The 27834-nt window shown below is 41.1% G+C and overlaps 2 protein-coding genes across 5 annotated transcripts in view; both read left to right on the plus strand.

Annotated features, from left to right (window-relative positions):
- The window catches only part of radil2b (Ras association and DIL domains 2b), a 34688-nt gene extending 27035 nt beyond the window's left edge, over positions 1–7653 (plus strand). The window contains exons 13-18 of the mRNA XM_032502321.1: positions 2544–2688; positions 2811–2995; positions 3898–4339; positions 4427–4629; positions 5204–5343; positions 7438–7653. Of these exons, the coding sequence (XP_032358212.1) occupies positions 2544–2688; positions 2811–2995; positions 3898–4339; positions 4427–4629; positions 5204–5343; positions 7438–7531 (1209 nt within the window). The 3' untranslated portion in view covers positions 7532–7653. The remainder of the gene's footprint in view (positions 1–2543; positions 2689–2810; positions 2996–3897; positions 4340–4426; positions 4630–5203; positions 5344–7437) is intronic.
- Positions 7654–9916: 2263 nt separating this feature from the next.
- Positions 9917–27834, plus strand: part of wu:fj29h11 (protein NO VEIN) — a 54462-nt gene continuing 36544 nt past the window's right edge. Inside the window, exons 1-9 of one of the 4 annotated variants that reach the window (XM_032502313.1) lie at positions 9917–10297; positions 11316–11385; positions 18219–18993; positions 20463–20661; positions 20756–21117; positions 21627–21752; positions 21834–22031; positions 23726–23866; positions 24472–24729. In XM_032502313.1, the coding sequence (XP_032358204.1) occupies positions 18226–18993; positions 20463–20661; positions 20756–21117; positions 21627–21752; positions 21834–22031; positions 23726–23866; positions 24472–24729 (2052 nt within the window). In that variant the 5' untranslated portion in view covers positions 9917–10297; positions 11316–11385; positions 18219–18225. Of the gene's footprint in view, positions 10298–11315; positions 11386–14549; positions 14635–18218; positions 18994–20462; positions 20662–20755; positions 21118–21626; positions 21753–21833; positions 22032–23725; positions 23867–24471; positions 24730–27834 lie in introns of those variants that run through there. The other 3 variants (XM_032502310.1, XM_032502312.1, XM_032502311.1) reach the window with 3 other exon arrangements.

Raw genomic sequence — 27834 nt, forward strand, 5'->3', positions numbered from 1 at the left:
GAGAGAATTATTTAACAATCAAAAACTCAGCTAATCTGCTTCATCAGGACTGTGTGGGGGTGTTTTTTAGACTGTATGTATAAATATCTTACATCTTTATATACAGTCTAGGGTCACTATGATCCTGAAGTAAATGTATTTTCTATTTTTTGGACGTGCTGCGATGATAGCTCAGTTCACAACAACAAAACACAAAGATCACTTTGGTCACTTTTAAAAACTCTTCACAGTATGCGATCTGTCACCTTGTGCACGTTAAGTGCCGCCTGTTGCTTCCTGCTGTCTCATCTGTTGTGCTGTGTTCTCGGCTTGCTTTACCATCTGCATTGCAGATGTGAGGTCAAACATGAACTGTAGTAGCCTAGAGAGCGCTGGGCCGCTCAAATGGACTTATGTTTCAGCCCACACACACTCAGGACCTGTTCATGCACAAATAGAGATGTCACAGTGAGTGGGCCGCCAGTGCCCTGAGCTGTTGGGGGGGGGTACGATGCCTTGCACAAGGGGACCTGGCAGTGCTTAGGAGGTGAAGTGGCATCTCTCCAGCTACCAATCCACACTCCGTGGACTCCGGGGACTTGTACCAGCAACGCCCTGGTTCCCAACCCAACTCCCTACAGACTGAGCTACTGCCACCCCTAATTCCCTATATTCCCAGTGATCTTGTTTCCCGAGATTAAACACTACCGCTAACCTAAACCTCACTGTCTTCGTTACTGTACTGTGTGAATCTCTTTCTCCAGGCAGGCCAGTCTAATTTGAATTTCGCCAGCAGGCTAAACTTTGCCTCAGCGAAGGGTGTCTCTCTCCTGACTGCTGTCTGTTGCACTATGGAAGCAGTAATCCATTCCTCTTCCACAATCAAAATCATACACAGCTGGCAGACCCTGAGCCTCTTTGATGAATCCCAGCTCATTGTAGTCCATCTCCCCAGGATGAAGCCGATTCTCAGTAGCCAGCTCTGCAACTACCAGGCCCAGAGCCCACATATCAATGGCCTCATTGAAAGGATTATGTAGCATGAATTTTCATAATCTGTAAAAGGTGGTAATATGTGTTACCTTCAGTGGCTGCTGTTGGAGGTCCACAACCCTAACATTGTCAGGTAAGAGGTCAGCATGCACAATTCCCATTGACCTCAGGTGGGACAGGGCTGTGGCCAGCTGATAGATATTTAGAAGAAAATGTTGTCTTCAGTACTTGCATACATACTACCAGGAACTTTATATAGAAATCAAAAAAGTCGTTGTCAAAGAAGAAGCCATTCCACATCACAATGTTGCAGAGACACAGCAAGAGCTTCACAACGTCAACACTTTCAGGGTGTTTTTTGTGGTCCTTAATGGTCTCAGTCCTGTTAATCTCATGGTGTGTCTCAAATCATGCAGTTCTGTACTTAAACTGAAAAACTTGTGAACATGGCGAGCGAGGTTATGATTAAAACGGCGAACGCGGAATACAAATGTAATTCATACATGTGTTTTTTTTTAAGTAGCTCTATACTCAGATAGTGAGAAAATCAGTCGGTATATATTATGTCAGGCTGCTGCAATTTACAATTAAACTGAAGAAGAGTCATTCTGGGGATTTGCATAACGGCCGTGTGCAATTTGAGACAACACTACCAGGTTAAAATGTACGCAGTAGACAAGTGAGTATAGGTTGCATCTCATAACCCTTCAGTTGCCTCCTTGAGTCCTCCACTTGCCTCACTTCTTTGCGTCTTAGTCCGTCCCACCAAGGAGGATGAGGCGTCCTTTCCTCTGAAACGTCACATGAATTCGTCAGCTGTATGGGCGGAGTTAGCGACTCCTGCAGCTCTAGTAAATCCTCGGTTATAGCTCCTCGATGATCCGCCCTTGATGCTCGCTCCTTGGTCCTCGAGGCAGAAATAAGAGTTTTGAAACGGCCAGAACAACTTCCTGTTCAGCCGAGGACTGAGAAGTCGTGGAACTATCAAATGAGGGCCATGAGATGCAGCCATAGTGTACACAGTGTGTTACATGTAAGCGTACTTACGAAAGTATCCAAATTGAAATCTGCCCTCACTGAGGAAGGCCTCCAATTTGTGGCACCTACCAAGTGTGCTCCCTTTAAATATCTTCAGGTTGTCTGTGTGAGTTAAGAGGTTATGAACTCTAAAAGGCATTGACACATTGCCAATACCAGTATTAATTTCTTATTCAAAATCTATTTAATTTCCTTGTTGTGCATCCGAATGTATCCCCGTGACGACCCTCTCTGAGCAGCCCCCCCTCCAGGAGCCTAGTGGGTTGTCAGGAAGGTGAAGTCCGGCTGCAAACATATTTGCTGGTGGCTGTCAGCCATTGTGTCTTTCACCTGGCTTTCACCCTGTTTGGTTTGGTTATATTACATTTGGTTTATTGGGACATTAATTTCCCCTTTCATGTAAAATAAACTTCCTATACCTGTTAAAGTTACATGAAATCATGTAATCATGATCATGGTGGTAAAGTATGGTACTTAGATGATTTAGCTTTCCCATGAGACACCATATAACTGTAACTTTTTTGTGTATGTAGACCTCTTGGGTGTCCTTGCGGTCTGACTACCCTGCCCTTAGTCCAGCCCAGCTGAACCACCTGCTGAGTCTTTACAGCAAAGCATCTCCCTGCAGACACACATGGACTCCATCTGTTCATGACCAGGCTGGGGCACACAAAACTGGTGAGAGGTCGACATACTGGTCAGCTATTATCCCATTCTGTCTTAATCCATATTACCAATTATAAATATCATAGCCCTCAAGATTTTATTTCTTGGTATTGTAATGCAATATCTTCCCTCAGCTGATATCCTGGAGAGTTTTGACACCCACCATCCTCTGGTGCTGCCGGATGGGGGTTACCAGATCCAACTTAGCAGGCAGGCACTGGATTCAGCCCTGGTGGAACAGCTGGACAAACTGAAAGCGTTCATGTCCACGCTTTCTGACTTGCAGTCCGATGAGGTGACAGCTACTGGGGAACAAAAGGTACAACATTCATGCCTTTTGATTTTTGCATAAATATACTGAACAAGATTAATAATTCTGACAAAAGTTTGGAAATATGGTTGATATTGGAATGGAAGATTTACACTTGGCCGAGGTAGCAGATGAGATGATACATAAGAGTGGGCACCAGTGATTGACAGTGAAAAAAACATGTGCCAAAACTAAAGAAGAAGAGGAGGAACCATAACTGATAGTGTCATGGAAGCAGCTGCTGCGGACTCTGCCGCCATGGTAACAGACGATGAACACCCCGACGACGGTGATGATGAAGATAACATTACACACCTTTGGCTATAATCAAACGTTTTTGTTTTTTTTACATTTACTTCTAATACTTAAGTACATTTAATATCAGAAAATTACTTTAGATACTTACGTACAATACACACATAGACCGTTAATATTATATTATATATATTATAATATATCAATAATATACAGTCTATGAGTAAATATAAGATGCTTTACAACTTTTACTCAAGTACTTTTATAAAAAGTGAGTTTAACTTCTACCAAAGTCATTTTCCTGTGAGATACTTTACTTTTACTCAAGTGTGGCTTTCAAGTTCAAGTATATTTAGACTGGTGGGCACTGTAATGATGAACAGGGAAGTCGGAATTTTCCAGTTTCCCAGTCGGAAATTTGAACTGGAACTCCCCCCGAAGTTGGTTTTCCAACTCGGAAAGTCGGGAGAAACTCATCCAACCTGACCTCAAAATCCAACATGGCTGCTCTGTGCATCAACAGTAGTAAAAACTGTAGTAATACACAGTTTACTAGCACTACTGTCCTATTTGTGTCTCATTAATCATGTGGACATGTTGCTATGGTGTTTGTATGCACAAAGGACATCCTAATGCTTTTCTCTTGTGTCATCCAGGGTGATTCCATTCCCATGGAGGCTAAACTGACTAAGATGGATGTTCTTCCAAAAGCCAGTCTGGAAACCTTGGATAGCTCGCCAGTGAAGATGGCCTTAGCTCAGGCTACTGTCCATGACAGCCACCCCCCTTCTACTACCTCTGGTGCCTTACCTCCATCACCCTCACCACCTCCCTCTCCATCCTCCACCCAACTCCCAAATGAGTTCAGCTCCTGTGGAGCCCTCCTTTTGTCTCAGAAGCTAAGACATCTGGAGCTGCAGAAAAGAGAGAGCAGTGACATGAGGAGGTCAGCTCTGGACCCTTCCTGTCTCCTCACCCCACCCAACACCCCCCACATCACAGATTCTATTGATATGCTAAAAGCAAACCAAGATACTTGGATGAAGGGTGACAGTGAGACACCTCCCTGGTCCTCTGGTGTAGATACACATGATGAAGGTAGAGCATGGAACTACCTCACCATTGACGGTTGGCTTTTTTTTGTCTACAGTAAGAGAAAACTGAGCATGTTTATTTTCTCCTTAGGTGGACTACTGTTTGAATGTCTGGCTGCTCTGAAAGTAGACCGTTTGAAGTCCGATTGCCAAAGTATGAAAACATTTGTTGAACTGAAAAAGGAAGAGGAGGAGGAAGAGGATGACCATTACGATGGCAATAACGATGAGGTTTTTAGCATGGAGCTGGAGCGAGGTGAAAGAGGACTCGGTCTTGCTCTGGTTGACACGAGGGTAAGTGAAAGAGATGATCTGATGGTTGACCCTGGGTTCTCTCTGTCCTAGTTATTAAAGACATGTCATGTCAAACTGGGATGTTTCTTTCTTATTGGTCCAGGGCAGGTCCAGTTACAAAGTGCGCGACTGCACAGGGCCTTGTATCTCCAAGGCCTCACACCTTCAAAATTATAAAGCAAATTAAATGACTTTTTTATATAAATAAATACAGTACATGCTATTGTTATTACTTTTTCCCTACCTTACCTGCAGCCATTTGTGTAATTTCAGTATTCTATGAAGATCAATTTGCAAAGATGAGGTATGTTATTGACATGTGGAAGTGCAATTTTAAAATCATTTTTAAAACTTTGATGGTTTTCAATACTGACATTTACGTCAGCTTCTGAAAATCTTTAGATTGTTCAAAATGAAACCCAGAACATTAAGCAAGAAAGAATAAGAAAGCATTGATAAAGTGAAAAGGGATGTTTGGTTTTTTTTTTATGTGGGATTTTAAACGTGCTGGTGGCAGCTGATTACAAAGTGTTGGGCGTCAGTGAGTCTATGACATGTTGAACTCATCTTCCAGGACACTTCCTTGGGGGTGAAAGGCATCTTCATCCGAGCAGTGGTTCCAGACTCTCCTGCAGCCCGGTGTGAGAAGCTGGCACCAGGAGACAGGATCCTGGCCATTAACGGTGTCAGTCTGCTTGGACTGGACTATCAGCGGTAGGAATGATTCCAATCGGAGCAAACTCATATTTAAAGGTCCCATTTTGTAAAAAGTGAGACTTCCATGTCTTTTTTTAAAAATTATAAAGCAGGTTGCATAAATACTATGAAAGTCTCAAAATGCTCAATCTACAGAGAGCACACAGCCTGTATTCAGAAACTGTGTCTTTAAATGAGTTGACCGGACTTGTGATGTCACAACAATACTATAAACAGTTGTGCTCATACTGTAAGTTGACATACCCATGCTAAAGTTGACTAAAAAGAGGAATAAAAAAACGTCTTTTGGAAATTGATCTCAATGCCTTAATTAAGAAAAAGGAAAAATCCAACCCCAATTTTCTTTGTGAATGAATAATGTATTGTAAATAAATAAATGTTCTTCCTTAAAATACAGGGGGCATAAGTATACACCCCCTATGTTAAATCCCCATAGAGGCAGGCCCATTTTTATTATTAAAGGCCAGTTATTTCATGGATCAGGATACTATGCATCCTGATAAAGTTCCCTTGGCCTTTGGAATTAAATACCCCCCCCCCCCCCCCCATCATCACATACCCTTCACCATACATAGAGATTGGCATGGTTTATTTCAGTTAGACTAATAGCTTGTTAGATTTGCATTGAGAGATGATTTTATGGAAAGTTCCTCATGCCAATCTTTAGGTATGGTGAAGGGTATGTGATGATGTGGGGGGGGGGGGCTATTTTAATTCCAAAGGCCAAGGGAACTTTATCAGGACGCATAGTATCCTGGATCCATGAAATAACTGGCCTTTAATAATAAAAATCTGCCTGCCTCTATGTGAATTTGACAAAGGGGGGTGTATACTTATGCCCCCTGTATTTTAAGGAAGAACATTTATTTATTTCCATCCATCTTCATCCGCTTATCCAATATTGGGTCGCAGGGGCAGCAGCTCCAGTAGGAGACCCCAAACTTCCCTTTCCCGAGCCACATCAACCAGCTCCGACTGGGGGATCCCGAGGCGTTCCCAGGCCAGGTTGGAGATCTAATCTCTCCACCTGGTCCTGGGTCTTCCCCGAGGCCTCCTCCCAGCTGGACGTGCATGGAACACCTCCCTAGGGAGGCGTCCAGGAGGCATCCTTACCAGATGCCCGAACCACCTCAACTGGCTCCTTTCGACGCCAAAGAGCAGCGGCTCTACTCCGAGCTCCTCTCGGATGACTGTGCTTCTCACCCTATCTCTAAGGGAGACGCCAGCCACCCTCCTGAGGAAACCCATTTCGGCCGCTTGTACCCTGGATCTCGTTCTTTCGGTCAGGACCCAGCCTTCATGACCATAGGTGAGAGTAGGAACGAAAATTGCCCGGTAGATCGAGAGCTTTGCCTTCTGGCTTTGCTCCCTTTTCGTCACAACGGTGCGATAAACAGAATGTAATACCGCACCGGCTGCTCCGATTCTCCGACCAATCTCACGCTCCATGGTCCCCTCACTCGCGAACAAGACCCCAAGGTACTTAAACTCCTTCACTTGAGGTAAGGACTCACTCCCTACCCGAAGAAAGCACTCCATCGGTTTCCTGCTGGGAACCATGGCCTCAGATTTAGCGGCGCTGATCCTGATGTATTTATTTACAATACATTATTCATTCACAAAGAAAATTGGTGTCCTTAAAAGGTTGGATTTGTCCTTTTTTTTTAAATTAAGGCATTAAGATCAATTTCCAAAAGATGTGTTTTATTCCTCTTTTTATGGGTATGTAACCTTATAAGCGCCACTGTATAGGTAAAGACTGGCCGTTACAGTGCCGTTACAGTCATTCCCAGGCTGCAATGACAGTTCACAGACGCAGAGTGCAAAGATGTGAAAGACCCAGAAACGCTGGCCAATCCGAGCAGACTGGGCTTCTTTGAGAGGGGGGGGGGGCTAAAACGTAGACAGGAGCTAAAACGGAGCGTATGAGAATAATAATGACTTTTTAAACATTAAAGCAGAACACTGTTCTAGTGGAAACAAAAAAACCACTAGTTTAAACATGAACGAGCATGTGAGATCTTTAAGTAGCAAATGTGGATAACTACTTGTTTATTTCCATCTCTTCCACCTCTGCTTCGTCTCTGTCAGGGGGAAGGAGCTGATCCAGTCATCAGGTGACAGACTGAGGTTGCTGGTGGCCAGATCTGACTGGATGGCTGAAGCTATACAGACTGATTGCTGACGTCGTTTTTCACCGCTGCGGGACTGCACCATGAGCGCACTTCGACATTCAAGTTCAGAATGTTGGCCTTAAAACAAGGATACGAGTGTTTTCATGACAACAATAAAGTATACGATTATAATGCATACATAGCTGTTTGATTTTTCTGTACCACCATAGAAATCTGTGCTGATGCTCTGGAAAATCTTTTTTTTGATAGCCAATTCTTGGGTAGGTACCAGAGTATTTGCACATGTCAAATCCTCTGGAGTTGACTAAAAGTTAACAAAATTGAAAAGAATATTTCTACATGAGGCCCATTATCTTCTACATCTGGGCTACTATCTCCTGCGTAGGACATACAGTGAGGAAAATAAGTATTTGAACACCCTGCTATTTTGCAAGTTCTCCCACTTAGAAATCCTGGAGGGGTCTGAAATTGTCATCGTAGGTGCATGTCCACTTTTAGAGACATAATCTAAAAAAAATAATCCAGAAATCACAATGTACGATTTTTTAACTGTTTATTTGAATGATGCAGCTGCAAATAAGTATTTGAACACCTGAGAAAATCAATGTTAATACGTGGCACAGTAGCCTTTGTTTGCAATTACAGAAGTCAAACGTTTCCTGTAGTTTTTCACCAGGTTTGCACACACTGCAGAAGGGATTTTGGCCCACTCCTCCACACAGATCTTCTCTAGATCATTCAGGTGTCTGGGCTGTCGCTTTGTGGAGGTGTACAATGTTGTCTCTAGTGTCTTTGGACAGCTCTTTGGTCTCGGCCATGTTAGTAGTTGGATTCTTTCTGATTGCATGGGGAATATATATATATACATATATATATTCTGCCTTTCTTCTCATGAGATATTGGGATATGCTTAATTAGGCTGTATGAGAGTGAGAAAGTTGTGCATGGTACAACGTTCAATGAAGGTTCAGCCAGATGCCGCGTAAACAAAAAGTTTTACCTGCAATTAACTACAAATGTCCACCGTAAAACATAATAGAACTGTGAGATTTCTCCATAAAAAATGTCTATGAAGGGGTAGATTGATGCATGTCGGTTTCCACGTGACCTTGTGTAACTGCTCGGCCAATGACCATGTTTCACGTCATTTTATACAGTAGTATCACATACTGTGCCATTGGCAACAAAGCGACCAATAGCCTACAAGATTTTTTAGGCCAACACTGTAATCCATGTTTGGGATTTGAAAAAGATATGATAATATCCTATTAGCCCAACATCTATTTTGTTTGGTTTTTTTAAACATAGACAAATATATTGACAGACAATCTTGATGAACATCCTGCTAAATTTGAATCTGATAGTTGATTGTTTTCCATTTTGGCATGAACAATGCATCTACCTTTATTAAAAGAAAAGCTCCCCTGCTCCATAAAGGAAAGTGATTTACTTTTAGTATTGACAGGTCTGTGCTGTCCTCTGCTGGACAATGCCGTTATGTAACGGATTTCTCTTATACCACTTGAATTAAAGGATAGTATGCTATCAACTTGTATTTAATGCTACTTCAACGAATATTTGCACCTGTTTCCTGTGTTTCGATTCAGTCCCAGAATGGAACTAATGAGACACCATGGATGCAGAAGAAAGACCGTCTGTCCATCATCTCAGTTAGTTTGACGAGATGACGTGTTTCTATTTCCACATCACTTTATTACTATTGATGATACTTTACAATTACACTTTCAACCCTTGTGTTGTCCTCGGGCCAAACTGACACGTTTCTATGTGTTTTATATCAGAAATATGGATTTCTTTCAACCAAACTGCCCCAAAAATTAACATGGATGATTCCATACAGCCTTCTGGTAAAATTAATGATTCCTTTCTTTGAATTTTTTGGGGTGTTTTTATTTAACCTTTGTGTCGTTTTCCCGTCAACCATGAAAAAAAAAAGCCCTTTTGGTCACTTTTTTTTCAACATTATTATTATTTTTTCATCATTTTTGTCAATTTTTTTTTAAATGTTGTGGATGCTTTTTTTATGCTTTTGGTGTTTTTTTTTAATGTTGACATTATTTCAACGGCCCATTCTTTGTGACCAAAAAAATATATAACTAACTGAAAACGGGTCAATTTGACCCAAGGACAACATGAGGGTTAAAAGTGTATACTGTTTATTGATCCCCAGTGGGGAAATTACAACTTACACTCTATTTTGTTAGTAATCACTACACATAGTTCTGAAATACACACACATGCTCAGGAAAATAAGAAAAAGACAAAACCCCAATCATTAAGACGCATTGCTGCGATGAACAATCATTTGTGGCTTAAGTGAGTGGTATTTTGAGCTATTTTTGTACGTGGACATTTTTTTCAGAGTAGAGTTGTTGGATTTACTATCCTTTTCATGCAACTTGAATGCAGCATGACGTTAGCTAGGTAGCTTGCTAACAGTGGCAAACAGGAAAACAACATGAGCATCTTATAAGTTTTGCTTCTTAATTTTGTACCGTTTGACACTTAATTACAGCGTTAGGATCCGAAATACCAATACTGTAACGCTGGCTATTTTAACGCTCGTTATTGAATGACTTATATGATTAATTTAAAGTTATATCATTGTCTTCTAGTATTATTTGCCAATGTTATTAGCCAGCATAGCAACTCCGCTAGCTAAAGTAACGTTACATTTAATTGGTTCTACATTGCTATCGTTATTTGCTATAGCACACAGACGGTGGATGTTGAAAGAAAGAGTGAAAGTGAAGTCGACAACTGCAACTAAAGGCAATTGTCTGGGTCAATAACAGGTAACGTAGCTGGAGAATTATGCTATTTTAGTTAGTTTTGTTGTTTTAAAGTAATTGGCGTTTATCTGGTTGCACGCGCTTTTTGCGTTAACAGACGTTAACTTAGATTACCGTCGGACATGAGGAGGAGGAGGAGAAGTACATTCTAAGTGTGGAATTCCACGGTGTCAATTTTGTTATAAATTCAAGAGAAATGTAGTAAAGTTGAATTATATTACCCCCATAGATGCATAATGCCAGGGGCGTAGCCAGACGTTGTAATCTTTTAGGGCTTTGGGTGGAGGGAAGTCTGGGAGCGTGCTCTATTTATGTCAGCTAGCTAGAATGCTAAAACATCTGTACAACATTAGGAAAAAACATGATAGTTGCCAAGAAAAATAATCATCCTGTTTTGTATTTAATTGTTCCTCAACTGTCTCCATCCTTGTCCAGAGCACAACCTAGGGACTCATTTTCAGTTTCACAGTTAAGATTCGAACCCTTTACCTCTGCATGGACGCATAATACTAGAAGTGCTTTTGTACTTGCGCTACCCACTATGCCAACCCAGCCGACTGGTACAACCGGGCTAGCTCACTTATTAAGAACCATGTAGGCTGAGTCCTTTGCAGCGGCCCAGGTTTGAGATTGACCTGCGGCCCTTTGCTGCGTGTCATTCCCCCCTCTCTCCCCAAACTTTACTGTCTATCCACTGTCCCTATCAAATAAAGGGAATAGCCCGATACAGTGTGGGAAACAGGATACAATCAACAGGATACAAGGGAGGCAGCAGGCATATATTTCATGGCAAGCAGAATCATCGCTCTCACTGTAGGTGGGAAATGTCTCTGTGTTAACTATGCAGGGTCAAGGGAGAATTCACAAAAAAACTGGCTTAGGTTCAACAAGTTATTAGATATATGTGACCTTATGTTTTGACTGAGGAGTTTTGACTCGCCGTTACACAAATAATTTAGCTTAGCCATTGAGGCCAGTCACTTTTCTGTTAACGTCGCTCTTATATTCTTGTCCTCATCAGTTGCCGAGCTTTCCCCATGCTGTAAGAAGACATGATGCGCTGACCACAGTCACAAACCGACCGATTCAAGGTATGTTATTGGTGGCCTGCCTTTACCAGTAGCCCTAGAAATGCACACCGCTGATTTCTTTGCGACGACTTCTTGCAAACATTGCTCTTTTGTTCTTGAAGCAGTTTGAATAGTTTACTTTATTGTATACAATCTGGATACAGTGACTGGGATAAGAGTTACATTTAGTACAATAAAGCACTGTGCCTTTTCCTTCAATTCAAATTTGCATTTAACATTTTATGTACTATGCAGGTAAGCAATGCAATCAGCAACACCAATGCAAAGTAAAAATAAATTATTTTTGTCTATGAGTGATGAACCGTTGAGAAATCATTGTAGAGATGCTTATTCACGCAGCTAGTCTACACTGTGTCTTCAGCTCCAGACTGTTGTACCAAAACACCGGGACGAAATTTTAACTCCCTGAACGTCATTTGTCATCGTATATGGCTGTAGAAGTTTTAAACCACAACTCAGAGTTGTTTGAATGACATAAATTTCAGATTCAGATTCAGAAATACTTTATTGATCCCCGAAGGGAAACTCTGTGTCACAGTAGCACCAGTAGTAAGAAGATCGAGACGGAGCACTGCAACAGGCGGCTTGCACTTTTCAGCGCATGCACACACTTCACTTCAGATGCATCAGAAACCGAATCAGAATCAGCATTATAGCAAGATAGAGTACAAGGCACAACAACATAAAAACATAATGCACAAGACTACACACGGTACATGTGGATACATGAAGGAATTTTTCTTTTGGTGACTCGGGAGGATGGGAAAAACACAAAAAGAGACCGAGGCAGTCAGACGGAAGCGGGGGGGGGGGAGGAATAAGGGAGGGCATGTATGGTGTGGAGTGAGAGGTGTGTGTGTGTGTGTGTGTGTGTGTGTGTGTGTAGTATGAAGCGTCAGACTGTCCAAGTTGTTAGAGAGTTCAGTTCATTCGGCCTTGAGGAGATAAGACAATGCACAGGAGTTGATAGCAGTGCAGCTGCCGGCTGTTTACCCGCTCGGGTGAAGGGGGGGGGGCATAGACCACAATTTCACTCCAATTTAGGTTGATTCGGCGAAATTTGTCCAAATCAATATCCGTCAATCAATTTCACTCGTCCTCAGCGTCATACATGCATCTAATTCATGAAGTGCCCTCTGCGCTTCCCCACACCGGTCTGAGATGTTACTAGACAGTTCACAGGACTGGTCAGCCCTCAGATGGAAAAACCTCCATCCTCTCAATCACTCCATGTAAGCACTCTTTAAGTTCCCCAGACAGCTTGTGGGTAAATTTGCTGGCGGCTGTCTTACCAATTTTCCGATAAGTCAGGGAGACCCCAAGTCCGACAATCAGGGGTCCCACCAACAGAATTCCAATTACCCAAATAACGTCTTCCACAGTGAGAACGTCCAGACAGACCGCTTGCCAATTCTCCCAGGAATCACGAGCGTAGCCTGCAGGGAATGTCCCACTGGGGCACATCAGCCCACCCGGTAAGGCATGCTTGGGTGAAATAACGCTGAGTGACCAGTTAATCAATTCCATGTCGAATGTTCAGGAAAATAGCAGGCAGGGAACAAAGAGAAAGGAGAAAAAAATTCAACACAACAAGTTAGACAACCAGAAAAGGAGCCAAGCTAAGATAAGAGGGGAGAGGAGGAAAAACACGCCGAAGTTTTTGATGTCTGAATTTGTTCAGATGAGAGCTTAATGAGTGCAACACAAACATGTGTGCGTGTTAGGATCCCCCAAAATATGGATTAAAACACTTCAAAAAATGAACAATGATCTATAACAAACACAATGAATAAAAATTAACTTTAGGAGGAGACAGTGTTGAGATTTCCCCGGCCGGGTTCGAGTCCAACCTGCGACACTTTGCTGTGAGTCATCCCCATCTCTCTCCCACTGCTCCTGTCTATCCACTGTCCCTATCTAAAAAATAAATACATAAAATAAAATAATTGTCTGAATGGATCATACTATAGTTTCAAGGTTAAGTTGTTAATAATTTTGGGCTTTGGGTAATAAGGTATTTCATCTGCTGAACTATAACTTTTGACAAACCAACCAGATTTAATTGGCAAATCACATCGAAGGCCACACTTACCATATCATCTTTTAGTCTGATTTGTTTAATATGTAAATATGTATTTCTTTCTAAATGATCTGTTAATGTTATGTAGTCATTGTTTTCAATAAATGGTTTATGAACCTTTGTCACATCCAGCGCCACCTACCACCGCAAGTAAATTCTCAATCTGGGGGAAACGCTGGTTTTGGATATTATTTTCATACTGTCGGGGATGTGTCAAAGGTTTTGTAGCTGAGCACAGATCTGACACCCCACCGGGTCTCCCACATCCCCACCTCTTTGCAGCTCGGTGTGTGGCGGTGTTGGAGTTCCCTACAAAAAAGGAGTCAACATACTTTGTTCAAGGAAACGTATAGAGAACTATTCATTTCCAAATACATCAGCTGGCGTTATGCTATGGACATAATCTACACTATACTAGCACATATTAGGTATTACTAGCACCCATTATAAGCTGACTATTTAGTCTTGTATTAAAGGCCATGCGTGACAGATATTGAACACATACATAGGAGAAACACATTTATACTGTTCATAAATGACAAAAACCAACACAATAAAGCTCAGCCTTCCATTTTTTTTGGTTTTGCCCCAGACTCACTGGTGTGGAAAGGAGTTTAATCTCTGTTTCGTTTCTTCAGCAGCTGAGGTGAATCAGCTGGGGCAAGGCAGGAATGTGAAACTCAAAGCCTGTTCCACCCCTCCCTTCCTCAGTCACATGATCGCTTATATTTGTTTATTGATGTCACCAGTTTCACTTCCTTCTATTACCATGTCGTCTGGTAAATACTATAGTGTTAGTTTTTTGTCTTTGCAGTGCCTCAGACAATTAGATTGACTGTAGGTCATGAAAGACAGGCAGTATGCTTCTCTACTGCAACTCCAGCTGCGTTTCTTTGCCTATTGTAAAAAATATTTTTATTGCTTTGATTGTGACATGTGGCATAACCATTTCCAGGAATATAAGTGTGTGACTGTTGGTCACAATCAGCCATAGGCTGAATGAGCTTACCAGTTACTTTCAGTTTCATTTCTCTGTGAATTTGCTCAGAATGAGACCCAATAGGAAAGGAGGAGGGAGGGAGGGGAGTTTAAAAGCTAACGCAGGAAGGCTGCCTGTAGTTCAGCTTCGGATTGAGATCAACAACAGATCTTGGAAATTGAAAGCATAGGTAAGATAGACTTATAAATCTCTCTACTACTTTTTATGCAACTTTGTATTCTTGACTTTAGTTTGTCCACGTGCATCTACTTTATGTTGGGAATGTTTCATGTTTTGAATAATTATTCCTGTAATTGAAATGCCATGGTTTATCAAATAAGAAAATTAAGTTTACAATCTGGGGTAGTACTATAGAGGAATTGATAGTTAAACCTTTTCAACTTTGTGTTAGCTTTTATTAGATTATTATTATTATTAGATTTGTTAGATTTATCACTACACTTTATTGGCTACCTGGTTTGACCAGTGACAGTTTTTGTCAATATTGACAAGAACATTTGCTAGGGCTATTAAGTATTAAATCACCATACCTAGTACTCACCAAAGTGTGTCCATAGCACTGAGTATCACAAAGCTGTCAAGCTGTCATTGCAATTGTCAAATCAAATGTTTGGATAGATTTTAGTCATATTCTTCCATCAAAATTTCAACATGTAAATCCACAAATCAGGAGACTTTGCTAGTTATAGGCAGAATATATTTAGACAAAGTTAGTGTGCAACTATTTGAACAATGTATTTATTTTTAAAATGATAAAGCTAATACTAATAATTACATGCAGCATCTTTCATATACACATAGACATTAGATTAATTGTTAATACGAAAATATTGATTGTAGCAGATATAAACTAACTATTAAACTTAGTCTTGTCAACAAGGCCCGGAAACCAACCTGAATCTCTCCATACTACATCTCTGGCTCTACCTTTTTACTACTGTTTAACTTATTTCATTATTTATTTTACATGTATTCTTATCTTTATAAATACATGCTGTGTGTATATTGAATTCAATTTTATTTATAGTATCAACTCATAACAAGAGTTATCTCAGGACACTTTACAGATAGAGTAGGTCTAGACCGCAATCTATAATTTACAAGGACCCAACAGTTCTAGTTCTTCCTAACAGTTCTTCCTTTTAGGGAGAAACCTGGGACAGAGCCAGGTTCTTGGTAGGTGGTGTCTGACAGCCGGGTGGGGTTGAAATGAAGAGTGTCAATAACAGTCATAGTAAAAGATAATGGAACAGTGACTAGAAGTAGCATGGCATAGCAGGGCGCAGCAGGGCGCAGTAGGACGTAGCAGGGCATCGCAGGACGTGTAGCAGGACCACGACGACAGCTGCAGACATGATTTTGGAGCCTCCCTGATCCAAGAAAAACATAAGGACTCCGGAAAATAAGCTCCCCAGAGCTAGGTTAGTACCAAGCATTTCTGGGACATGGATGCACATGAATAGAAAGATAAAGGAGAGAGGAGCTCATTGTTTCAAAAGAAGTCCCCCGGCAGTCTAAAACTACTACAGCGTAACTAATAGAGACAGGGTAAAGAGAGGAGCCTGGTCGGGCTAGAACTCTCCCCTGCCAGATCGGGCTGTACTGCACCACCTTCCTCTAGTTTTATTATATTATTGATTATATGGAAGATGAATCTGACAACTATGACAAGAAGCAGCTGGGCCTGGTTAGGCGGATGCTACGACTCCTCACTCCCTTACTATAAGCTCTATCAAAGAGGAGAGTGTTAAGTTTACTCTTAAATGGGGTGATGGTTTCTGCCCCCCGAACCCAGACCAGAAGCTGGTTCCAGGAACTCGAGGAACCACAAGAAACTCTGGATTCTGGGAGCGTACTGCTCCAGTGGGGCAATAGGGTACTATAAGCTTTTTAGTTCATGATGGTGACTGACCAGTTAGAGCTTTGTAGGTCAGCAGAAGCATTTTAAATTCAATCCAGGATTTTACAGGAAGCCAATGCAGAGAAGCTAATACAGGAGAAATCTGATCTCTTCTCGTAGTTCCTGTCAGAGCACGTGCTGCAGCATTCTGGATCAGCTGGAGAGTCTTAAGGGACTTATTTGAGCATCCTGATAAGGAATGACAGTAGTCCAGCCTGGAAGTAACAAATGCATGGACAAATTTTTCAGCATTTCAGTATATGTTTATACTTATATTGTTTAAATTCTTTTTATCCTTCTTTTAATTAGAGAAGGATAAACAACACCATGACAAACTCCTTGTATGTATAAAAAAAAAAAAAAAAAAACGTACTTGGCAATAAAGCCCTTTCTGATTCTGATTATATATAGACACTATACCCAGGTGATTTTAAAAATCCAATAATTATAAATCTGCCAACGTCCATTTTTTTTATTTAAATAAAGACATAACAGAAACAAATATTTCTGTTAAGGATCCCTTTCATTCAGTTATTCAAAAAGGATGACCAAAATATGTCCTGAGTGGGACATGTTACAGTAAACTGCTGGGAAAGTGCTTGTGGAGAAAGGTCCGGCAATGCGAGACCACTTTTACTACAAAACAAAATTTCTGTGCTGCAATTTCTCTTTATTTGTCAGTTAGCCTACAGTAAATGCTTATATAATTTATCTTTGATAAGATAATCAGAATCAGAATCCGAATCCGCTTTATTGACCAGGTATGAAGACACATACGAGGAATTTTCCTTTGGAGCATAGTTGCTCACAATGTGCTTACACATTCAAAACAAACAACCCAACAAACAATATATACACACTGATATATATATACTCTAAGCAGAAACAATGTAGAGAGATGAGTGCAATGAAGAGACCAAAATATTGGCCAATACATTGGCCCAGACAATTTCTATAAATGGCACCAGTATATTTCAAACAATACTTAGCCCTCACATTGATATCTACTGTTGTAGGGTTTCCAGTATATAGATTCATTTTTCTTCTCTCTCTAACATTAACGATTCTCTGTTGGATATTTATGTTTCGTTTGTGTGTTTTAATACAAGTGACTTAAACCCAGTGTTGGGCAACTTTTAAAAAGTGATTAGTTACAAGTTACTTTTTCCAAAAAGTAACTAAATTGGTTACTCAATTGGAAATTATGAAAGTAACTAGTTACTTCAGAAAGTAACTATTGCGTTAGTTTCTAGTAGATTTTGAAATGCTCAAATGTGACCCCCTCTCCACCCCTCTCTTTAAGGAAACTTATAAAAGGTAATGGCTATACTTCCATTTAGAGAAGACTACGTTAGGATTATTTGGGCTCGCCATCCCTGTCTCTCATTGACTCACTCGTTTGTGTTGTTCGTTGTGTGTCCGGCTATGTGTGCTTTCAATCACCCGCCCAACTCTACCTCTGATTGGCTTACCATGAAATTTTACTCAACCTCAGCCAATCGTCAGCTTTTATGCACTTGTCTCGTAGATTGCCCACTAACCAAGGAAGAACAGTAAAAAAAAAGTCTTTGCCTCTCGGCTCATAGATCTAGTTGGTCTGATGAAAAAAAACTGCTTCAATTATAGTAACGCGCCACATTTTTTGGCAGTAACGGTAACGGCGTTATTAAGATGGGACGAGTAATCAATTATGTTAGTTGTTATTGAAAAAAGTAAAGCCGTTATTTAAAACACTGTTATTCCCATCACTTCTAAAACCACATGCATGTAGCTTATTAGTGAGAGCAGAAACTACTGGTGAACAACTTTGCAGTGTTAATCTGTTATTAACGGTCTCTTTTTTCCCCTGATAGCATCAAAATGGAGAACGTTCTGGAGAATATAGTGGCCCTGGTGAAGCAGCACCCAGACGGGATCCCCCTTAACAAGCTGGCTGTATTCTACAACCAGACATACCACAATAACCTGACGTTATCATCCCTGGGTTTCAACTCCATGGCTAGCCTGGTAGCCTCTATGGAGGATCTGGTTGTGAAGGGGAAACTGGTGTTTTACAAGTTCAGTGATGAGATCGTAACTGGAGCTGGAGCATCAGCAAACGCTACAGAAGACAGCAAGAAGAGTGAGAATGTTCTAGAAAACATTGTGGCCATGATGACGGAACATCCAAATGGGATTCCTCTGAAGATGGTGGCGGAAGTCTACAGCCAAAAATATCGCCACAACCTGGCCTTAGCCTCTTTGGGCTTCAAAAGTATTTCCTGCCTGGTAGCATCTTTAAAAGAAGATCTCGTTGTAAGAGGGGATTTGGTGTTCCATAAGATCCACCAGCCTCAAAATCAGCCTGTTGCTGGGAAGCCAGCAAAATCCAGCAGGCCTGCAACACCACAAGGAACTGAAAAACTTAGTGGGAAGAGTGGCGCTACTCAGGTTGTTACAGTGCCACAGGTGGATGTCAGCTCTCACTATGTGCCTCCCACTCAGGCAGGACTTAACTTTTTAGGTCCTTCTTTGATTAACACTGCCTCTTTGTTCTCCACTGACTGTCTTCCTGTTAACCCACTCTTTACTGCGCCCAAGCCAGCTGAGAAACTGAGCCACCAGCAGCTGTACCAAAGGGTCCTAGAGGTCAGTTATGAAAACAAATAAATACAACTTTGAGTATTTTCAGTCATGTTGTATTTATCATGTTAGCTTTTGTTTCTAATGCATATGTGAAGATATTTGACATTAAAGCAACAATAATTACACTCACTAAACCTATAGCTAGTAGTGACCTGGAAAGTGCATATTTCATCCAAACATGGTGCTAATTACGCTGACATAAATCTTGACATAAGCACAATGACAGTGCAGACATGGTGTTACGAATCCACAATGTAATTGAGGCTGGCAATAGTTAGTTAGCAAGGCACGGTCACAATCCAAATGGAAACACAACCCACAAGCAAAAATCTTTTAAAAAAACAGGTCACATATATTTAGTTTCATAAGTTAAAAATGCTCAGTAATATCCCATAACAGCTAGGCGCTACTTTTATAAAATGTAACTCAAACTAGTTTATTTTGGTGACTATTTTCTGTCATGGATTAACACACATTTGGTGCTCTAAGTATTTATAGCACCAGGAAAGTATCAGTAGTACGAATTATCATTTCATCAAAATAATCTTATGGAAATTCAAATGAACACCAGCGTCATGCTATAAATAATGCTTCATCCCAGTGCTGCACATTCAAAGTGGGCAAGTTAGATATTAACCGAGCAATGCAGGCGACTGCACTAAGTTTTCTGATGCAGAGAGAAGTAGTTTTAATACCCGGACCACTGCTTTTGAAACAAAAGCTTTAAATATTAAGTCAAAACATTTCAGCTCAAAGTTGCTATCTGTGTCCGACACAGACAGATTACTACAGTAAGACTGGGGGCATGGTGTTGATATTTGGCAATTGTAATCCGTGTTGGCTGACTTTTGACAATGTAATTCTAAAGTATATTCACAAATGTATTTGATGTTTGAGTTACATATCAACTAATAACAATTCACAAGCATATAGCCATTAAAGCTGTAAACAAACCTTCAAAAGCATTAAGCTAATCGCAATATTGACCTTTGAATTTTACTGCATGCAAAGTATTACTAGGGGTGGAAATCACCATTTGCCTCCCGATACGATATCATCACGATACTTATGCCACGATACAATATTATTGTGATTTAAAACATATTGCAATATTCTGCGATATATTGCGTTTTATAACCTTTTTTCCCAATTCCAAATGACGTCCCCAAAAGGAAACTTTGTCAGCATCTGTTTCATCTAAAAAGACACATTTCTCTATTTGTTCATCTCACTTTAATTTTATTGCTGAAAAATGGGATTGTCAAGCAGACAAACTGACCAACACATATATATTAAAAAAATCAATACTTGGGGCCTGTGTACAGTATTATACAGTATACAGTATTGCCACTGAAAATATCGCGATACTATGCTGTATTGATTTATTTCCCCCACCCCTAGTGATTAGCAATGTCTAGTTTTGAACTGTATATGTACCAACTGGGCAGTAAAAGTTTATTGATATGTTCCAGGTGATAAAGAAGTACCAGTTGAGTGCTCCATCAATGGACGAGCTCAAAACCTGCTATTTTCGGAGGTTTAACGAACAGCTCCCTATCACACAGTACATGTCGCTGTATGACAGCTGGGAAGCATCTTGCTCCAAGAAGTTACCCACTCAATCTGAACCAACAGCAGATCCCAGTACTGTTGGATTGCAGACAACTACAGGTAGCCAATCATGCCATCACTTGAATGCATTGAAAACAAGAATTGCCACATCAATACTTATGTAACAAATACGTGTTGCCATATCTTTCCCCAGTAGCACAGGGTCTTACGCAAGAGCCTGAAGAGGAGAAACAGGCCACTGCGTCCAACTTCCTCTCAGACTCTGACTTTCCAGTGCTGGGGGCAGATGTGGGCTCGACCAAAGAGAAGAAGAGCAAAATGAGAGAGGCAACCCAGAAAAAGGGCAGCGCCACTGTCTTTAGAGAAGCTTACCATGCCCAGCTGAGAGAGGTCCACGGAGATAATATGCGGGCAGCAGAGGCTATGGTGCAGGATGAGGATGAGCTCGCAGGGAGAAGGCGGAACCGAGTCCTGGATCAGGACTCTGTGAACAGTTTAATGGAAGATGTGATACGAGACATAGCTGCTGGGGGAGAGCTGGTCACCAAAGAAAAGGTGAGAAAAAAAGAGGACACATTTTTAATTATTGATATTGCTCTCAATATCTCAGCATAGGGTCTAGAAGCATGCTTAAACAGCTAGCCTAGCTCTGTCCGAAGATTAAAAAAATAAAAATAAGCCCACTACCACCTCTAAACTTAATATGCAGATGTAACATTGACCCTTTTAGCTACTAAAAGGTCATTCTGGTACTGTAGTTGCATAAACAAAAATAACACTGCAATCCCAATAAAGTCTATCCAGGAGGCAATAATATAGTAATATCCATCAACGGTAGCCTCAGTAGACCATGATGCAGTGTAGGAACAGGACATGTTGAACGTTCAGTAAGTGACCTTGGCATAATAAGAAATGTTATGTATTTATGGTTTCTATTAGCCTTAAGAGCGCCCAAGGGTATGTTTTGCCCTCAATGTGTTCCATTTGGGATTGTGTGTAACTGACTAATGTACTGTATCTCATTTCAACATTGCCTCCTCAATGCCTTCCACAACTGAATCCAGGTGGTATCCAGGGTGTGTAGGCTTATGCAGATTCCCTCTTTGGAAGCAGGAAGGATACAGCCCTGGAAGATTCAGGCTTTAAAAGACCTTCAGTACCTCATAAGAGAGATCAACATGTTCATAGAGGTTAGCACACATGCATTTACGAAGAATTGATTCAACCCGGATATTTGGTCTCTATTGAAGTCCTTGTTCTCTTTCTGTCAGTCTACTGAAGCAGTGACATCCATCTGTACTCTGTATGAGCTGGGCCAGTCTTTAGCTGGGCTGAAGGACAAGAAGCGCTATGAAGAGCTGAACTTGGGGCCCCTCTGCAAACTCCCCCTCGTCCACCGCATGTTCAAGATTGACAGTAACACCAAGGATGATGATATCCACCAGATTGAGACAATTGACATCTTAAAGGTTGGACTAATTTGGCAAATGACATTATGCTTGTACTAAATTCACACACAAACTAAAGTTAAATAATATTTTTTCACATCTGTAGATTGTTTTTGTATATTGTGTACTGTACTTTATCACATTACATCTGACCACTTCATGTTTCATGTTCTTAGAAGCCAGTTATCCACCTTTAAACAAGCATGTTTAAGGCTTAAGCATGGAATGACTACATAAAACCCCAGTAGACAAAAAAGTTCATTAAAAGTTGTGTGACAAATACTGTATATGTCAAAATCTAACAAACTGAGATTTAAATGTAAATTTCTTTAAATCACGCATGGAAATGTACATAAAAACATTGGTGCCCAGAGATTCCCACCCCTACTATCTAGCTTGTTTGGCAAGGTGCTACTGAATGCCGAACAAGACATTTTTAGGCAACTTAAATGTTCCAATTAACTTTGATAAAATAAAAACACAATGTGAAAGGCGAAAACATGGACCGCACCACAAAGCAAGTTCACGGCTATTTTAATGTACACAGTACCACACATCACCTGCTTTATCATCAATTTTAAAGTTTAGTTATGGGACCATAACTTACAAATTGAATGCCATGCTTTATTGATGAAGACTTGAAGGGAGTGATTGAGAACATAAAATAATTGTTTAATTAATTAATTTTCCTAGGGTTGGGGCAAAAAAATTGATTCTTAGATGCCTTGCGATTCTCTCTAGAACAATTCGATACTCGAATCTAATAAGTTCATTATTGATTATTAAAAAATATTGCATTACATCTGACCACCTCAAGTTTTAAGAAGCCAATTCTCCACCTTTAAACATGGAAGATCACTGAGAGAGAAGGTGACTTTCACAAGCATGTTGAAGGCTTTTACTTTACAAAGTAAAAGCCCCAGTAGACAAAAAAAACCATTAAAACCTGTGACAAATACCGTAAATGTCAAAATCGAACCAACTCAGATTTATATGTATATTTTTTGAATCACGCATGAAAATTTACATTAAAAATTAAAGAATTTAGAATCAAATCGTTGGCCTCTGAATAAGAATTAAATAGTGAGGTGCCCAGAGATTCCTACCCCTAATTTTTACTATGTAAAAAATCAAGTGAGAGTAGGGTATTAATAGTTCTCAGACTTCTATACAAGATGACTTCTTTTTAGAACCATCCATACAGTTTTTCCGTTTACCTACTAATTTCAGTTGTCTACTATCTTGTCTGAACATTTCAATTCTTGCCTAAATGTGTCTACTAGTGCATTTTTTTTTTAATTTTAAATTTGAATCACCACATATAGAGCCTTGCATGGTCAAGCTCCTGCTTACATCCAGGATATAATACATGCCCACACTCCTGGTCGTTCTCTGAGGTCTTCAGACCAAGACCTTCTAACTGTCCCCAGAACACGTTTTAAAACCAGAGGTGATCGAGCTTTTTCTGTGTCGGCTCCAAGGCTCTGGACCTCTCTCCCTTTAGCCTTGAGAGCGTTGGATTCTGTGGAAAACTTTTAAAAAAACACCTCAAGACACATCTTTTTGACAAGCTTTTAACTAGAAATATGGCTTAGTATTTTATGTGTTGCTGTTTTATTTGTTTTTATTGTAAAGCACTTCTTGTCTGTGAAAGGTGCTATATAAATAAAGTTTACTAACTCACGTACTTACTTACTCTTGTTTCCATTGTTTAGCAAATTCGTGTTTTTAGGAAGCAGCAGAACAAGCCAAAAGTGGACCTGGCTGAGTTTATGAAGTATCTGTCCGACCACTACAGCTGTGAATCTCCCTACGAGCTGGGGATCAGGATACACAGCCTTGGGCTGCCCATAGGGGTAAGAGACATGACCTATTGCAACCTTCCAAGGTTGTTTCTTCACGAGTTATGTAGTGTTTTTTTTAAATTCTGCACTTATTTTATTTTCACTATTTCCGTGCAACAGCACTAATTCTTTAATCATTTCAGTAAAAAGAAATCACACAGCCTTTTTTGTGGTCACCAGCAGGGGCAACTTGGTAAAATGGTTGACAGTGGTCCCAATCAGTTTGCCTGCATAAGTGGCCAGTAATGCTAAGTAATTTCTGAGAATATTTACATTCTCTAACAATTTCCACATTTACTGTGTTACCTAGTCAGGTCTCAGTGTCCTCTAATGATCCAAAGGGTAATGCTTTTTAGGCAAAACGGATTCATAAAAATATTATTGCACAACTTTACATGACGGACGTATGCCCTGCTTTGTTTCATTATTTTAAATCTAGTTTCACCCTTTTTTTGTCTGACCTTGTCTGGCAATTAGAGTTTAATGGAATGAAATAAATACTGATCAGTTTGCTCTTCATAGAGCTTTAAAATGATTTAGACTATAACCAGAAAAAAATGCAGTTGAGGTTGTGTATAATTCACAGCTTTATAACAATCCCTCTCCGTCCCCTTCAGACCTTAATGAAGGTGAGTCGATGTGAGCACCAGATAATGGAACGAGCCAGAGAGGTCATCCAGAAAGAGCTGGAGGATGAGACCGACGAGCGGCTGAGAAAGATAAAGAAGACCGTGCTGGAGCCAGTACAAGGAGCATCTTCCTTCTCCACGGGAAGCCTAGACCTCAGGAAGAAGTACGCTTCTATGACGGCAGCCGAGGTAGCGCTGGCGGTCTTCACAAATGCAGAGGGGGTGTTCAGTCCCAGGATGGCTAAGGTGGGTTCTAGACACTGGCAGATGTAATCTATCAATGAATCCCATGCTTGCTCAGATGCATCAAAAGAGCTTGCTCATTGGCAGTGTCACTTTTTTGGGAGCTCACTGGTTATGATACACTGGTTTTGTGTTGTTAAATCACGCTTTAAGCTGCTGGGTGTTAATTCGTAGAGTTACAGTGCTGCTCTCTAGTTCTGAACTCATTTACCAAATGTCACCCTTAATCTCTTAATCCTTAATAAAGGCGTAAGAAAAAAAAAGTTAGTTTTAGCTCATGAACACGGCGTAGATTTAGATTTGTGGCTTAAGCCGCCTACTTGTACATGTTCTGGAATTATCTTTATCCTGGAGAATTTATTCAACTTATCTGCAGTCTGCTATCAAAATAGCTGTTCAGCATCCTGCTGGATCTAAAGCGGAGGCTCCTGTATCTTTTCCCATCTGGAAGGAGGGAAAAAAGGCCATTGGAAGGGTATTTTATGATGTTGATGGCCCTGCTAGCACACCGCTGGTTATATACTGTATCTCCATCAGGGAGAGGAGAGGGACACTGATAATCTTGTTGGCTGTTTTCACAATCCTGTTCAGTTGGTTTTTCTCCAGGGCCTTACAGCAGCCAAACCAGGAGGTGAGGTCATATGTTATGACAGATTCAACAGTGCCTCTGTAGTAGGTTGTAAGGTGGATGGTGGGTAGACCTTCCTTTTTCAGACTCCGGAGGGAGTGGAGCCGCTGGTGGGCTTTCTGCACAATGGCTGTGGTGTTAGTGGAGAAGGTTAGGTCATACGCCAGATGGAACCCCAAGAACTTGATGCTGTTGACTCTCTCCACAGCGGCGCCACCAATGGTCAGTGGGGTGTGATGGTGTGTTAACGCCCCCCTGAAGTCAGTTACCATCTTCCTTGTTTTGTCGACATTAAGGTGGAGGTTGTGTAATTTGCACCATGATGTTAGCTCCTCTACTTTCCTCCTGTATGCAGACACATCATCATTGCTGATCAAACCCACTACTGTCACGTCGTCAGCAAACTTTATGACACAATTGGTGTTAAAGCTGCATGTGCCAGAGTCCTCCCCCAGACACCTCAGCTTTTCCACTCACTGTTGTGGAATGATAGTGTTAAATGCTGAGCTGAAGTCTATGAAGAGTAGCCTGGCATAGGTGTGTTTTTCCTCCAGGTGTGACGAGGTGAGATGGAGTGCAGTGAAGATGGAGTCTTAATTTGAGCGCTTAGCTTATGCAAACTGCAGCGGGTCTAAATCTGCACGGAGATGGCCCTTGATATGCTACAGGACAAGCCGCTCAAAACATTTCATGACTATAGATATAAGAGCCACGGGGCAGAAGTCATTTATACAGATCGGGTTTGGCTTCTTTTCGGGTTTGGCACTTCTAAGGCAGGTGGGCACCACACCATGAATAAGCGAATTGTTGAAGATATCTGCAAAGATATCTTTGAGTTGCTCAGCACACCCCTTCACCACACGCCCAGGGATGTTGTCAGGCGCAGTAGCCTTGCGTGGGTTGACCCTGGAAAAGACTATTTTTTTTCATCTGGGTGGCTGTCACCTGGAGTAACTGCTTGTTGGCTAATGATGAGGGTACCTGTGCCTTGTTGCTGCTTTTTACCTAAAAGCCTGCATAAAAGTCATTAAATCTGTCAGAAATAGTGGAGTCCTTATGACTGGCCTGTAGAGGGGAGGGGTTAAAGTCTGTGATTGTGTTAAAACCTTGCCACAGACGCCGTGAGTCTTTATTATCCTTGACGTGGCTGTTAAGCTTCTGCCCGTACAGCCTCTTTGCTTCCCTGATGCCCCGGGACAGATTTTGTCTAGCCTGCTTGTATGCTGTCATGTCCCCAGATTTAAAGGAAGCCTCCCTAAAGAAATCCCACTGTGTGTTCTCAAAGCAGTCTTGTAGTCTTGCAGTGCTGGTATTTCCTCCTGAGGCCACAATCTGACTCCTCTTACAGTTGGTTTGTTTTGTTTCACTCTAGGTCTGTATGCAGGAGTGAGCATGAGAGCTAGATGATCAGAGTTGCCAATGTTGGGGAGGGGTACTGCTCTGTAACAGTTTTTAAATGTTTGGGTACAGTTTTTCTAGTGTGTTGTGTTTTTATTGGTTGTTTTTAAGGCCTTAAATGGTTTGGCGCCACCTTATCTGGCTGATCTCTTATGCCACCATTCTCCAGTCAGAACGCTGAGGTCAACCAATCAGCTGCTCTTGGACGTCCCTAGATCAAAGCTATAAAATGGGGGCGATAGAGCCTTTGCAGTGGGCGCCCCCACCCTATGGACCAACCTCCCCATGCATATTAACGCAGCACAGACCTTACAAACGTTTAAATCGCTGCTTAAGACGCACCTTTTTGCTGTAGCTTTTAACCCTCGTTAACCTGGATTCTGTTTTAAAGTGTTGTTTGTCTCCCTTTGATGTACTTTGGTTGTAGTCATTTTTACACTTGTTATTTATGTATTTGACATTGACCCTGTTCAGCACTTTGGTCAACTGTTGTTGTTTTTAAATGTGCTATAGAAATAAAATTGACATTGACATTGTTGCACATTTCACATGGTGATGGAACTTCGGTAACAGAGAAATGAGACTCGGTTTTACAGGCAGCTGTTTTTCTTTTTGCTCTTCAAAAATTAACTCAGAGTCAACTTTGGAGATTGGGGGGTGGGTCTTTTATGCTGATTTAAAAGTCAAATTCAGATTCCTCCGTCATGCTGGCGGCTGCTCTGCACTTGTGTACTGATATTGCGAGACACTTTTTACCTCAATGAGAATTCTCGTCGCTCACTCGCCACAAATTTTTTCAGCCCCCCTGGTTTGCAAAAATAACTAGAGATCTAATTGCAATAGGATCCCATCAGCCCAACGCCAAATGGGGCCAGGAGTGTAAAGTTGGGGGGCCCGTTACCTACTTTCTACTTCCTTACTTCTGGTGCCCTTGCTCAGAACCCACTCTTTTTATTTTTTAACTCAGCTTTCATTTTGATCTTAAACATACTCCTATAAAGTATTGTGACTGCAATTTGAATGGAATAGATTGAACTGTGAAGTAAAGTTTTTGATGTCATTCAAGCAACGCTAAATAACTT

Source organism: Etheostoma spectabile, chromosome 21, assembly GCF_008692095.1.
Source record: "Etheostoma spectabile isolate EspeVRDwgs_2016 chromosome 21, UIUC_Espe_1.0, whole genome shotgun sequence".
Lineage (NCBI taxonomy): Eukaryota > Metazoa > Chordata > Actinopteri > Perciformes > Percidae > Etheostoma > Etheostoma spectabile.